Source organism: Pseudorca crassidens, chromosome X, assembly GCF_039906515.1.
Source record: "Pseudorca crassidens isolate mPseCra1 chromosome X, mPseCra1.hap1, whole genome shotgun sequence".
Taxonomy (NCBI): domain Eukaryota; kingdom Metazoa; phylum Chordata; class Mammalia; order Artiodactyla; family Delphinidae; genus Pseudorca; species Pseudorca crassidens.
In genome coordinates, this window is record NC_090317.1 from 32,125,801 (window position 1) to 32,142,245 (window position 16,445).

The following is a 16,445-nucleotide window of genomic DNA, read 5'->3' on the forward strand; positions in this document are numbered from 1 at the left end:
GGAGCGGCTGGGCCCGTGAGCCATGGCCGCTGAGCCTGCGCGTCCAGAGCCTGTGCTCCGCAACGGGAGAGGCCACAACAGTGAGAGGCCCGGGAAGAGATATGGGGATATATGTATAACTGATTCACTTTGTTATAAAGCAGAAACTAACACACCATTGTAAAGCACTTATACTCCAATAAAGATGTTAAAATAAATAAATAAATAAAACATAAAGAAAGCCTGCACACAGCAACGAAAAAAAATAGTTACCATGTTTCTGCTGTGTGTAATAGGTACCAATGTTAAAAGGCTATGCCTGGTCTCAAATATTTTGAAAACTGGTTGCAGCATGATGTAACACAATATACTTACCAAATATTTAGTAAATGTTAAGTATGCGTCTGTATTCACTGGGAGACTGAGCAGCCTGAGATAAACAGATTGTTATTTTGTTTTATAATCTTTTTTTTTTTGGCTGTTTTGGGTCTTCGTTTCTGTGCGAAGGCTTTCTCCAGCTGCGGCGAGCGGCAGCCGCTCTTCATCGCGGTGCGTAGGCCTCTCACTCTCGCGGCTTTTCGTTGAGGAGCATGGGTTCCAGACGCGCAGGCGCGCAGGCTCACTGTCTTGGCCTCTCGTTGCAGAGCATGGGCTCCAGATGCACAGGCGCGCAGGCTCAGTAGTAGTCGTGGCTCACGGCCCCAGTAGCTCCGCGGTATGTGGGATCTTCCCAGGCGAGGGCTCGAAGCCGTGTGCCCTGCATTGGCAGGAAGATTCTCAACCACTGCGCCACCAGGGAAGCCCTATAATCTTTGTGTCCGTATCCACTTCTTAATGAACTCCACTGACTTCCTCAGGCTTTTACGCTAACCTAGCTCTGAAGTAGCTGACTCTACTGAGTATTGGTAACACTCACAGCACAAGGGGGCGTTCTACTTCCCATAAAGACAGAAAGAGGGTTGCGTGGAAAGGTCACGTATCAGAGGTCACATCCTGTTCTCGCGTTCTGTCTGAGGTGAGATGCGTCAGAGAGTGCTTTGCTTAGAATGGCTTTAAATTTTAATGACCCGGCCTGTGGCTTCTATCAGAGGGAGGTTGTAGATTTCTTAAATGAGCAAATACTTCAAAATGGAGTCAGTCCCTACTTCTACTTGTGCAAGAGCAAGTCTTGGAGGGATATGGAGAGGAAGTTAAGGGACATTGTGACTAACCGAGCTACATCGCGACGCTTCATGGAGGCTTGTGCCTGGAGCTCCCTGGTCCTAGCAGTGCAGTTTGCTGTGAGGCAGAAGTTGGAAGATACAGAAAAGGTAAAAAAGCTCCGGGATCAGCTCGAGGAGCAGAAGCTTCTCACGACTGCCTTGAGGGGGACGGTGAGTAGACTCAGGGGGATAATAAAAGAGAGGGAAAAGGAGAAGGCCCAGTCCCAACTTCAGCAAAGTCTCCCAGTCCTTCATGGAGTAGAGGAAGGGCGAAATTTACCCAGGAGTGAGATTTGCAGGGTGTTAAGCACTCAGTCTCAGCAGAAGGCCAGAACTCAGGGAGAGGAGAAGGAAAAGGAGGCACAGACGTCAGGGATGCTGACGTGTTCTCAAGGCACAGCAAGTTGCTGGCTGATGGCGGGGCCGGGGAAGGAATCAGACCAAGAGACCGCTGCTGCTCCTGGGATGGCTGCTGTAGAGGGAGAGGCAAAGAAGGACAAAGTGATTTCTCTCTGTGGGAGCAACGAGGTGGTAGCTAATTTTTCTTGCCCTCAGTTCTTGGGTCCCAAGGCCCAGGCTGGTCAACAGCTACCCCTTAATCTCTCTCAATTCTCTTATTCATCCCTATCTACAGTTTCTTTCGCAGGAGCAACAGCTGAAGCTGCAGCAGCTCCTCCTGTGAATAATTCCAGAAATAGGTGGAATGGAAAGCATAGCCATACCAGGAGGTTCTTGCCAGGAATGTTTAAGCAATACCCTGGCGTCTCTCACTCTGCAAAACGTACCTTCAGGCGCAGAATGGGAGACTGGGACTGTGCTCAGTGTTGTTCGATGAATTTCTTATGGCGAACGACGTGTTTTAAATGTAAAACACCCCGGCACACAAGGGAAAGTAGAGGCTCCGCCCCCAATTGGGGACCTCAATGAATTATGACAAATTCATTTCCTGACATCCTTTTCTGATTAGAAAGGGAACAAGAGCATGTTCTTGATGAGATATTACGTACAAACAGACAAGCAAAAAGGAATAAGATATGACGAAACAGCGAACATTTTACCTATTTACTTCCAGCCCTGACTATAACTACATATACGAGTTCTCATCGTTGTATTAAATAATTTTCTGATCAAAATAGAATCATTTTGAAAATTAAGTTTACAATTTGCTTTAAAATGTTCTTTACTTGATTTTCCAAAATGTGGAAGATACAGGGAAAAAGTACAAATAAGAGAATAAAACTCACACAAAAGGCCATCACCTAGAAACAATCCTGAACTCAGTTTTGCCTGTCTGCTGTTGTGAAGACAGACATACACACCCAAATGCACACGTACATGCATGCAGAAACATGCGACTTTTATTTCTAAAATGAGATCAGACTGACTATATATTTTGGGAATTACATTCATTTAAATTTGGAAAATTCAGCGATACACACATGTTCACATAAAATGCTAATCCAACCACCTGGAGAAACTATCTTCCAATATTTAGTTGCATATATTTTCAACCAGTTTTAGTTGTGTTGTGTGTATATATACACATATATATATGTGTATATATACACACACACGTATGTTATTATTAAAGTCAACTCGTTTTTCTTATTTCTAAAGTAAAAAACTGAAGGTTAGAAACAGCAGAGAAGCAAATAGAAGAAAATACGTTTTATGCGTAATCTCATTATTCAGAAAACCATTTTATCTATATACAAATTATTTTTTAAAAATTTGTATGTTTTGACATTAGTGAGATGTTAATAATAATGAGGCTAAGTATATACATATTATTTAAAGTTTTTGATATGTGTGTAGTATATATAAAAATTTAAAATAACATATATAGATTTACTTTTAATGCTCCAGTTAGTTTAATTACATAACATTTTTCCTGATTATAAAACTAATATGGTTTTGTTTTAAAAATTTTTATAGTGTGTGAAAGGCATTAAGGAAGAACAAAATTCCCTGGTGAACTTTTCACTCAGATATAACTACTGTCATTATTTTGATGAAAATGCTTTTGTTTTTGGGGGGTTTTTTAAAATTGAATGAAAGTCTTTAAATTCTATAATGCTTTACAATTTTCAAAAGTTTCACACACATAATTTCATATAATCTCATAATAACCCTTTTCTCCCCCCTACCCCTATATTGCCCCTCCCTCCTTCCCTCTCCCCACTGGTAACCACTAGTTTGCTCTCTATATCTGTAAGTCTGCTTCTTTTTTGTTTTATTCACTATTTTGTTTTATTTTTTAGATTCTACATATAACTGATATCATACAGTATCTGTCTTAGTCTGACTTGATTCACTTAGCATAATACCCTCCAAATCTAACCATATTGCTACAAATGACGAAATTTCATTCTTTTTATGGCTAATATTCCATTGTATATATATCCACATCTTCTTTATCCATTAATCTGTCGATGGACGTTTAGGTTGCTTCCATTCCTTGGCAGTTGTAAATAATGCTGCTATGAACATTGGGGTGCTTAACATTACTCCCTATCTTTTTTTGGGGGGGTACTCTTTATTAGATTTGGCTATGCATTCCTTAAATGGGTTTGCTGGAGATTAGTTTTTGTTGTTGTTTTTCTCTTTTTGGTCCATTCAAAGAATCTGCTCCTGATTTTATTTATCAGTTCTATTACTTATGTACTATCAACTTCTTTCATTCTTCTCCCATTCCTTCTACTTTCTTGAGGATTTGTTGTTATTTTTGTTTGCATTCCAAGTTCTTGATTTTATGCTCAGTTCATTTATTTTCATTGTTTTTTGTAATGTTTAAAAATGAGAAATTTCTGGGCTTCCCTGGTGGCCCAGTGGTTGAGAGTCCGCCTGCTGATGCAGGGGACACGGGTTCGTGCCCCGGTCCAGGAAGATCCCACATGCCGTGGAGTGGCTGGGCCCGTGAGCCATGGCCACTGAGCCTGCGCATCCGGAGCCTGTGCTCTGCAACGGGAGAGGCCACAACAGTGAGAGGCCCGCGTACTGCAAAAAAAAAGAGAAATTTCTGCAACTTGATCTTTTGGTCTTTGTACCATAAAATGTGTATCTATACATATACATATATATGTATATACATATACATATAATTGTATATATTTTAAAGTGCACATGTATTTGTGTGTATATATATATAATACACATATGTATATATGTATATATATATATTTTTTCTTGTTTTATATATTTTTTTCTTTCCCCCCTACTCTGGGATTCTAATCTGATGCTCCTAATTAAAATGGTAAAAATTGGGCAGGGGAAATTTTACTTGGTAAATTTTTAAACCATGTTTTGTGACTACATTTCAACCTGTGGTGGTTGTGCAGTTACCACAGATGGCAAAATTGGGAGAACAAGCATGGTATATTTAAATCCATGCAAAGATTAGGACATTTGCACAAAATTTTTCTATGGCAATAATTTTCGGAGTCTTCTGTGTTTATTTTAATAAGGAACAAAACCTTTTGCAATACATAAAAATGCTCCAATTGTTGTTTAAATGGTTTTTAGGGAGTATTTAATGTAAGGTGAATATGTAAAATAACTAGAATATACTGTAATCCAATTTGTGCATTTTCAGACATCAATGTTACGAAAATATATAAGAACCTATAGAAATGAATCCACATGCACTTACTGCTTGGGGAGTTTAAAAGATGTAATAGTAAAAACTTTCTTCTGTTGATTCTTGATATGAATGTTACTGTGTTTTCTGACATTTTAGGTTGCTTTGAGGAATGTTAAGATAATGAAACACTCTGGTAATGGATCAAATCTCTATATATCTAAAAACCACTGAAACGTTAACATTCCCTACTCAAAATTTTATTGGGGGACAATAATTAGAATAGAATAGCATTAATAAAACAGTTGTGATGTGGAAAAGACCTACTTTCAAAATTAAGTACTTAAATAAAGTGATACAAGTCTGCATTTTGGCCCATGAAAATGAAAATGAAGAACATTTTTAAAAGAGCCTTGAAAGCCAGTAGTTTTCATATTTTCCTTTCAATTCATATGTATTAAAGAGTGTTAGGGGACTCTGTGATGTTAGATGATCTATGCTTTTAGATTCCCTACTCTTCCCTTGGAGGTAGGATTTCCAGGTAAAATACAGGATGTTCAGTTAAATTTGAATTTCAGATAAACAACAGGCTTTGTTTTGGTACAAGTTATGTGCTAAATATTGCATGTATTTTTATTTGCTAAGTCTGACAACATTACTTGGAGAAAGATTGGCATTTATTTTCCTTTTCAAGTAAAACTGGTATAGATTATTCTTGTAGTGAGGAGGATTTGGACCTTTACAATTTGGAGGAAATTCCAGGATCCACGGAGGAAATTCCAGGATCCACGGATGAAGAGCCAAAAAGAAGAAAAAGGAAACGGAAGCTTCTAAAGATTCATCAACAGTGAAATCTGAATGCATTGAGCTGGGTATGACAATATATAGCATTGTATGCCAGTCATGATTGGTGAAAAGAGATTTGGAAAAGCTAGAGATAAATTGGAAATATGTGCTTTTGCCCTGGAAGTCTCTTGCTCTGTCACTGCAATAGCCTAAATGGTCTCTAAAATCGCCTTACCCATTACCAGTAGTAGCATTGTGGAAAAATCTGTGCTGTACCCTAGCGCCCAGATTTTGGCTCCTTAAACTATTCTCCACTAAAAGGAACCAGGGCTCCTTGGAGGGTAGCTGGCACCAAATCTTGGGGCAGGAGAAAGCAAGATGAGCCTGGAACATCTTGCCATTTACAGAAAGTGAGAATGCTGACTGGGGATACAAAGGACAAAGAGACCTGAGGAAGGCTCTTATCAGGCAGAGTGACATACTGAGTATTAAAAAACAGGCTTGCCTGAAGAAGCCTCTCACTGGGCAAAGAGTGAAAATTGAGCATCGAAAAAAGAAAACTAGCAAGAGTTGCGGTCAATTGGAACAGTTGAGTCCATTAAAAAAATGACAAATCCATAATGATACTAAAAAGTACAAGTAATGTGACGCATGCTAAAAGATGCTTGTAAGGCATACAAGAATGTCTAATATTGTCTATTAAAATGCTATATATTGATGAATCCAGCTTATACAACACCTACACTCAACTTTTTTGTCAGCGAAGAAGTTAATACAAGCGGTGGAGACATGGACTCTGTGGTTAATTAATATATAAAAAGTGTTCGTTTTAACTTGGAGAGAGAAAGATGTGGTGGACTGCAAAGGCGAGCTTCACTTTGTAAGGAGATATAGAAGGACATATACAACAAGTAGGAATAATACTCTTCAGAATAACAATTTAGAATTTAGCTTTAGAATTTGAGATTCTGTTGAATTAGAGAGTTTGTAAAGGTTTTAAAGTATTTTGTATGTTACATTGTTAGAAAGGAAATGTTATAAATTACTGGATTTAAGATTTCTTGGTCTGTGAAATACATGAAGATACAAATAAGAAGGAGCATTCAACATTGTTTCTGTTTTTGTGCCCACATATTGAGCTTGCATACTCAAGAGTGTCTTTGAGTATGATATTTATCTAGCTGGTGTGATCATAGGTGGCATAAATAAACCAGTTATTGTGAATCCACATTACCTCATGTGTTCTGTGCGTTGCTATTGCCACATGGAAAGAAATGTTAGAGGGAACAGGGTAGGATCAGCATATTTGCACAACATCATTTCTCGTAAAAGCTGAACACCCATGAAATAATTTTCTCTGCCTGCTCCCTTCCTTCAAATATCATTAATTTATACTTTCATTTGTGGCTAGTTACAGCAAGAAGGGTCCATACTGTGAGTTTGTTGGGTTCTGAGATTACCAATTTATCTTGGGAAATTGTGGGATTTGACCCTTAGGTTGTAAATTTATTGAAAGATCTTCTTTTATTGGGAAATCAGCTGATTTATCTATAATTTTGCAGGTATGGGGCCAGTGTTGGGATATTTTAATGTCCTAGTAAGTAAAGCATTTAGACACATTGACTAGTTTTTGCATTCTAGAAACAAACCTTTGGTCATGATATATTCTTTGATGCACTGATAGCTTTGATTTTTAACATTTTGTTTGTAATTTTTGCAACTGTTTTAAAAAGTCAGATAGTTCTGCATTTTTAAAACATGATTCTCAGGCCTCCCTGGTGGCGCAGTGGTTGAGAGTCCGCCTGCTGATGCAGGGGACATGGGTTCGTGCCCCAGTCCCGGAAGATCCCACATGCCGCAGAGCGGCTGGGCCTGTGAGCCATGGCCCCTGAGCCTACACGTCCGGAGCCTGTGCTATAGGCATTGAATCATTTTGCATTCCCAAAAGTAATGTATTATACATATGTAGGAAACAATCTTATGCTTACCAGGGGGGAAAGGGGGGAGGAATAAATTGGGAGATTGGGATTGACATATACACACTGCTATTATATAAAATAGACAACTAACAAGGACCTACTGTACAGCACAGGGAACTCTACTCAATACTCTTTAATGACCTATATGGGGAAAGAATCTAAAAAAGCGTGGATATATGTGTATGTATAACTGATTCACTTTGTTGTACACCTGAAACTAACACGACATTGTAAATCAACTATACTCCAATAAATGTTTTTTTAAAAAGCAATGTATTATAAGAGTGCCGGTTTTCCCACAGCCCAGAAAGTGATGAGGGAGTTCCATCAGTTTTCATGAAAGGTATTCTAGGTGCTGCTCTGCAGCTGTTGCTGCAGTTGCTAAGGAGATAAATGGCACAGTTTCTAACCAAGTATTCTTCCTCCTGGGCCTGAGCAGAATAAGAAAATTTAAAAAGATGAGGGAGATGCTTTGTACTTAAATAGGACACTTTCTCACACTGTGGGAGCAAAAGAGTAGAGATGTGTTTTGTCAGGAGTTTAATTTACCTGTGGAAAGAAAAGATTGGAAATCAGTTGGACCCTATAGTGATCAATTTTATAGAGAAATGATATATAGAGGGTGTTAAGCATTTTCTGTTATTTACAGTGTTTGCAACTTTTCTCTGATAAACATAACCGCTTTCTTTGGTGGGCTACGTTAGATAATTGAGCATAGATGAAGATGGGAAATAGACTAGGTTACTTTTTTGGCCTAATTAGTATTAAGAATGTACATTTCACTGATGTTTCCACTTTGATGTGTATATGTGCTTAGTGAATATACTGTGGCAGGGTTCAGGCATGTAGGATCTGACCAAACATCCATTTCATTACAAGATATGACCAAGAAGGGTCATCCCTCTTTCTTCTTGGAACTCTCTCTTCTTGGCTGCAGGTTTTCCTGTACTCTGACAGCTCAGTTTCTGTCTCTTCCTCTGATTCCTCTTCCTCTAACCCCTTTCCAGATATTTACAAACTCTGGGTTTTTCAAACTTCTTCTCTTCTCACTCTGTACTTTCTCTGGGAATGGTTTCATCCCCTGTCCTGCATTTGAATCCTAAATGCTGTGTCTGTAGGTGTCTCTCCAAACCTGTATATCAAGCTAGATGTACCATAACCTGTCCCAAACTGCCTTCACTAACCCTTTCAACTTGGTTTTTTTTTTTAAAATTGAAGTATAGTCGATTTACAATGTTTCAGGTGTACAGCAAAGTAATTCAGCTGTGTGTGTGTGTGCATACTTTTTTTTTTTGCTCGCACCCATGCAGCATGAGGGATCTTCCTCGACTAGGGATTGAACCAGTGCCCCCCTGCAGTGGAAGTATGGAGTCCTAACCACTGGACTGCCAGGGAATTCCCTCTGCATTTTAATTTAATTATATCTGCAAATTCCCCTTTGCCGTGCAACAGATATCAGGGATTAGGATGTGAACATCTTTGGTGAGACATGATTCTGCCTACCATACAATGAAATGTGAGACGTTTCACCTTTGTGATTTGTGAGAGAAAGTATAAAGTATAGGACTTGGTAACTAACTAACTTACTAGTCAATAGAGTGAGGCATGACTCAGAATTATAAAAATGGGACAAGGATAGTGGTGGTATCATTCCATAAGCCAAATCTGCCCAAATGGAGGATACTACGGTTTGAGGCCATTAAACTTTTCAGACAGCTGTGTTTGAAATTATAGCACGTGGTGATGTCCTGCTGACTGTTAGAGGAGGTATTTGTCCCTATAACCTGTGATACTGATTGCATCAAATTGAATGCGGATTTTTTCTAGTATTAGTCTGTATGTCAAAGCTACATTTAACTAAGAAGTAGAAGACATGATTTTTTTCTTGGGACTGGCTACATATTAGATAAATGTTTCTCTGTTTGCAAGACCGGGCCCTCAGCCTTGTAGATTCAAAAATCAGACACTCCTTTTCATGTGTTTGTTGGCAATCTGTATATCTTCTTTGGAGAAATGTCTACTTAGGACTTCTGCCCATTTTTGGATTGGGTTGTTTGTTTTTTTTGATATTGAGCTGCATGAGCTGCCTGTATAGTTTGGAGATTAATCCTTTGTCAGTTGCTTATTTGTAGTGAGGTGGATGGACCTAGACTCTGTCATACAGAGTGAAGTAAGTCAGAAAGAGAAAAACAAATACTGTATGCTAACACATATATATGGAATCTAAAAAATAAAATGGTTCTGAAGAACCTAGGGGCAGGACAGGAATAAAGCCCCATGTTCTGCTTTCTCCAGTATTCCCTATTTAAATTAATGGCATCAACATTCATAAGAGTTTTTCTTTTCTCCATTTATCCCACTCCTAGGTTTAATCAATCACCTAGTCTAGCTGATTTTACCTTCAAAATATATGGTAACTATGTGAGGTTATGGATATGCTAATTAGCATAATTGTGATTATTTCACGATGCATATGTATATCAAGTCATCAAGTTGTACATCTTAAATATATACAGTTTTTATTTGTCAATTATACCTCGATAAACTAGAAAAAATTATAAGTAAATAAATATGTACATACACAAACACATAAATAAATACACTTCTTACCATGTAATTCTCTTGCTTGATATCATTCAGTAACACCCCTTCACCTGCAGGGAGTATACAATTTGAGAGTCCCTAGCATAATTTGCAGTGTCATTTATGTCCTGAGTACCTCTGCAGGGCGTGTCACACCACAATTGTATGAGCCTGCGTACTTTATATGGTTTTTGATCTTTAGTCTTTTTATTCTCTCTGTCTGTAGTGTCTTTACCTATTTCAACTGAACAATTCCTAACAGTATTTGAAGATTCAGTGAAGGCACCACCAAGAAGCTTTGCATGACTGCCTCTTCCAGCTAAATCTAGTAGATTTCCCTCTACTGAATTGCTGTAGTACCTGGCGCTTACCTTTATCCCAGCGCTTAACATGTTAACATAGGATAACTGTTTAGATGACTGTTTTTATCCTTGAAGGAAGGATAAATATTCTCTTCATCTCCACTTCTGCAATGCATAAAGGACTCCCTGGCACATGTATACATTCAGTTAAATGTTTGACAAATGAATGAGTAATATAATGAATGTATTTAATGGAACTTCATTTACAGTTCTAAAGTACAAGTGTACGATAAAGGATAGCTGTTGAACTGGGGAAAAGAGGAATACCAAAGGCCCAGATGATAACAATAATGAAACTAGACCACCTAATGAAATACCTTATTATGCCAATATAATTACTCAGAGCTGTAGCAATTTCAGGCAGATTCAAGTATATATTGACTGATTCAGGGGGCTCAAGGGACAGTTTGATTGTGAATTCATCCTCTTCTTTAAATATACTTCATACTGGCTTAAATAACTTCAACTAAGAGCCCCACAGTGTGGCATGATGTCAGGCCAGGAGTCTGCTTCCATTTGTTCTGGATTCTGCTGAGCACTAATCAAAGGTGATCCTAATTGACGATGAAGACTCTTGATGTCAAGAACACAGTGTAACACTGAGTACTTGAACTATTAAACATCCATCATACCTCAATCAATTGGGCTGCAGTTGGCTATTAAAGTATGTCTTCTGATAATTTCACTTATAGCAGCAGGAAGCCTTCTGTTCTGCGTTTGAAATAGTATTGTTTGAAAAGATGGCATTTAATAAGCTAGAATACCAAAAGAACTTGGCTTGGAATTCAATAACGCTTAGTATGAATAAAATAAATCCAAATGTCTAATAGGGTTCAGTGTCAATTCATTAACGTTGTACAGCATAATAATTACTGATAGCATTTCAGATCCATTTTTAAGGTCAATGCAGCACAACAAAAAGTTTGGGTTTTACCCATGGAATGACTTTGAGCGATTCAACAATATTCTGTACTTGTGACTATACAATGGCATGGAATAGATCATAAAGTTATATCACATATTTTCCATCAGCACCCTGACCACCTGCCTCTCAGATGTGGGCAGCTGAACAGGATGACTGAAATAATATGGTCATCTCTATCTCATTTTGTTTCCTATCAGGCAAGTATTTATCTATTTTTGCTTTTGGTTCTAAAGCTAAGCCGTCACCCTATAGTGCTAAAAACAGCACCATTCACTGTCCATGCACCTCAAACATTGACTGGAATAACTGAACACATTGTGGAGGATTGGTGGGTGTTGGCCTTATGCAAATTTTAGGCTCTTTCCCCAAGTTCTTAATTTCTCTTGCCTGATTATTAAAAGCGAAATAATCATATGAAAGCCAGTGCTCTAAGCTAGGAGCAAGTGCTTAACTATTTCAATAGGCATGTTAGATGTTAGGAGATCAAATTGTTAAGAGGCACATTTTTAAACACAGATGAAAGCACATTATTATTTTTTCACATGACTTTTATTATCAAATTCTTAAATGTTATTTGTCATGTTTATGACTAAAGGACTAGAATCCAGAAAACAAAAATGCTTCTAAAACTAAATACCTTAGTTAACTCTGCTGATAGATGCCTCCTAGTATGTAACATAAGACTATTACATTTTCTTATTTTACCTCTTGTGGGAACCTTAAAAACTTAACACTGGAATTTATAAGACCTTAGCTATAAAGCAACAAGAAAGTGCTTTTAGGTCTACTCTAATGTGGAGGTGTATTTTTCTTTTCCCTGAATATTCTGGGGGAAATTATCACCTTAGAGTGAAAAGTATGGTGAACTTGGATTACAGCAACCTGATTCTTGTCCCCAGTTTGTTCTCTCGCCCCTGAGAAACTAGAGAACGTCATTTAAATTCTGTCAGCCTCTGTTATTCATCCTTAAAATGAAGAGACTGGGCTATTTCTTATTATAAAACTCAAGAAATATTTGTTGACATAAATGAATAAATTTATGAACAGATCTACTAATGATATGTAAAGTCCATTCTTTCCAGGATAATCTGTGGTTCTCTAGTTAGTCCTTTCATTGAACTTAACCAAGCAGAAGCTAAAACTTGTTATGAATGCTATCAGAGGAATTCTTGCATTGGACATAAGTTGAACTAGAGATCTCTTAGGTTTCTTCCACCTCTGCTAATCTATGGTGCTATTTACATACAAGACAGTGTTCTTGGAGCTATTGTTAAACCATCCTGGTCAAAACTGTAGAAGGAAAGAGAGCACTCAAATGATATATAATATGACAAAAAAAATTAGCCTCACAAATAATTACAGAAAAATGAGTTGAAAAAATAACACAATATGACTTTTTGCCTAGCAAGTTGGCATAGAGTTAACAATAAAATTATAGTATTGGCAAAGGTGTTAGGTACTCTCATATACTCCTTGTGGGAGTATAATTTTTTTTTGGGGGGGGGAGTATAATTTGATCCAGATTTTCTGAAGGCTCTTCATCTGGTTGGCTGCTTCTTATGCTTCAGGTCTCAGCCTAGAAGGTAATTCATCAGACTTTCCTTGACCACAGAAGTAGATTCTCCTTCATCCCCCACTCCATACCATCCCTGCCAATTTTTCCCTTCATAGCATGTATTGCAATTTACAATTGTACATTTATTTGTGTTTTTACTGACGTATCAGTCAAGACTCCAGATTCAAGAGAAAGAATCAATAAGAGTTTGTGTGTGTATCTCCTATTATGTATATATATACATATATGTATAGATGTATGTACACATACACACATATATGCATATGCATATATCTATTTAGAGAAATTTGTTTTAAGGAATTGGCTCACATGACTGTGGATGGCTGGCAAGCTTGAAATCTTTAGGGCAGGCCAATAGGCTGGAATCCAGGCAGAAGCTGATGCTATAGTTCTGAGGTGGAATTTCTTCTTCTCCAGGAACCTCAGTTTTGCTCTTAAGGTCCTAACTGATTAGATGAGACCCACCCACATTGTCAGGGGTTAGTTACTTTTTTTTTTTTTTTGCGGTACGCGGGCCTCTCACTGCTGTGGCCCCTCCCGTTGCGGAGCACAGGCTCCGGACGCGCAGGCCCAGCGGCCATGGCTCACGGGCCCAGCCGCTGCGCGGCATGTGGGATCTTCCCAGACCCGGGCACGATCCCGTGTCCCCTGCATCGGCAGGCGGACTCTCAACCACTGCGCCGCCAGGGAAGCCCAGGGGTTAGTTACTTTAAAGTCAGCTGATTGTAGATGGTAAGCACATCTACAAAATACCTTCAAAGCAACACCTGGATTAATTACTAACTAACTAATATAGCATTTCCAAGTTGACACATAAAAATAACCATCACAACAAGTTTGTTGATTGATTCTCCCACTAGATGATAAGCTATATAAAAGGACAGAGACCTTGGTTTTCTTGGTTACCTCTAGCACAGTGCCAGTCACACACTATGTGTTCAGTACATATAGTAGTTGCTTAAATATTTGCTGAATGAATACATGACTGTATGATATTTGATGACTATTGACGCTCTCACATCTTATGGCTTGGTAGTCCAATGGTACTTTTTTGATCAAGATCATTTTCAGTACCTGGTCAGTTTGGGTATACCATAAAGAAGTATTGGAAAGTACAGTGTTTTAAAAAATTAGTATTTAAACACACAAACAGGCAACAAACAAATACGTGAACAGTCAAATCATAAAATATAGAACTATTCAGAATGAATGCTCAGTTTGCCCTTCTCCTTATATGTTTGTATCTTAATTATGCTTTTAATTTCAGATAAACTTGGAGGACATCAGAGATCAATGAAAATCAATATCAATATTGCCCTTATGCAGTACTAATAACCAACTAGAAAATGTAATAAGGCAAAAAGATCTCATTCAAAATAGCAATGAACCTTTAAAGTACCTATGAATGAATGTAAAAATTAAATAAATTCAAGATCTTTGTCCAGAAATTATTGAGGACATAACTGGAAAGACCTGCTATACTCATTATAAAAATGTCAGTTCTCCACCAAATTAATCTATAAGTTAAATGCAATTCTAATAGAAATCCAATATATTTTTCTTGGAACAAAAAAAATGGATTCCAAAATTCATCTAGAAGAGTAAAATCCAAGAAATAAGGCAAACTGAAAAAGAAGACTATGATGGGGGAACAGGTGCTATAAGATTTCAGATGTATTTTAAAGCTGCAATAATTTAAAAATTGACGTATTGGCACAGAGATAGACAAATGACAAAAGGAACACACTAGTGCCCTGAAATATGTCTATGTATATAAGAAATTTTGGCAGGATGACAGATGTGGCATTCTAAGTCTGTAGAAATGAATGCAGTTTGGTCATGATGTATTATTATCTTTCTCATACATTGCTGAATTTGGTAACACTTTCTCATAAAATTGTACCAGATTTTTTTTTTCTTATATGGGAAATTTTTAAATTACTAATTTTGATTCTTTAAGTGGGATTATAGGAATATCCAGGAATACTTCTTCTTGAGTCAGTTAAGTAAGTTATAGTTTTTCTAGGTATTTTTCTATTTTACCTAGATTTTCAAATTTATTGACATAAAGATATTCTTAATTATCCTCTTGCAATTCCATTCCAGCTTTACTGAGATATAATTGACATCTAACATTATGTAAGTATAAGATGTACAATGTATTGATGTGATAGACATATATTGTAAAATGATTACCACCGTAGGGCTTCCCTGGTAGCGCAGTGGTTGAGAGTCCGCCTACCGATACAGCGGACGTGGGCTCGTGCCCCGCTCCGGGAAGATCCCACGTGCCGCGGAGCGGCTGGGCCCGTGAGCCATGGCCGCTGAGCCTGCGCGTCCGGAGCCTGTGCTCCGCAACGGGAGAGGCCACAACAGTGAGAGGCCCGCGTACCGCAAAAAAAAAAGATTACCACCATAGCTTTAGCTAACACCTCCATCACATAACTATCATTTTTCTTGTGGTGAGAACATTTAAGATTTACCCTCTTAGCAAATTTCAAGAATATAATGCAGTATTGTTAACTATAGTCACCATGTTGTACATTAAATCCCCAGATTTATTCATCTTATATCTGGAAGTTTGTACCCTTTGACCAACATCTCCCGTTTTCCCCACTCCGCAGTACCTGGTAACCTCTATTCTACTCTGTGTTTCTATGAGTTCAGCTTTTTTAGATTCCATATACAAGTGAGATCATACAGTATTTGTCTTTCTCTGTCTGACATATCACTTAGCATAATGCCCTCAGTAATTTCCAAGAACGCTGATTGAAACCTTGTATTTAATTGTGAAAAAAATCAGATGTCCATAATCCAGAGAATGAATTAATTCATTTTGATACATTAATACAATGGAAAACAATACAGCAGTGGAAATGAATGAACTGAATCTACACATGTCAACATGGATAAACATCATAAACATAACAGTAAGTGAGAAAATTAAGTTCCAGAACTTTACATACAGTATGAAATCATTCTGTATATGATTTAGAATGAACACATATGCATATATGTTGAAAAAAATAAGAAAATATGGACTGCAGAGAAGGCAAATTCATGATGGGGATTGCCTCTGGGGAAAGGATTTGGGACTGCAGAGTAGAGCACAGGGAAATTCAACTTCGTAATGTTTTATTTCTTTAAAAAAGTCTCAAGTAAATATGAGCATCTATTCAAGAGGGATATTTTACTTTTATTAAAATTGTGATGATAATAATAATAAACAAAGGTTCTGACATGGAAAAGAGCTTTTCAAGTCTCATAAAGGTAGCAGTGTGACTAGAATGCAATTAAGAGGAATAGAGTGCTATGAGATGTGGTTTTAGAGGTAGACAATTGCCAATCGATGCAGCATTTTGAGGCCATGGTAAGAAGTTTGTGTTTTATTTGGTTTTACATAGAAGAACCATCTTTGCCAAAGGAATTATGAATAAAATCTCATGCTTAGTTGTACAAACAGTAGTAGAAATCTT

At 37.7% G+C, this 16,445-nt stretch overlaps 1 protein-coding gene across 1 annotated transcript; it reads left to right on the forward strand.

Annotated features, from left to right (window-relative positions):
* Positions 1–1,025: 1,025 nt before the first annotated feature.
* Positions 1,026–2,108, forward strand: LOC137216591 (testis-expressed protein 13C-1-like). Its single transcript, XM_067722684.1, has one exon. It carries the CDS (start codon positions 1,026–1,028, stop codon positions 2,106–2,108), a length of 1,083 nt encoding a protein of 360 aa, XP_067578785.1.
* The last annotated feature ends 14,337 nt before the right edge of the window (positions 2,109–16,445 follow it).

What these genes read in the sequence shown, in the direction of transcription:
- LOC137216591 (XM_067722684.1), top strand. Translation starts at nt 1,026, where the DNA reads ATGGCTTTAAATTTTAATGACCCGGCCTGTGGCTTCTATCAGAGGGAG.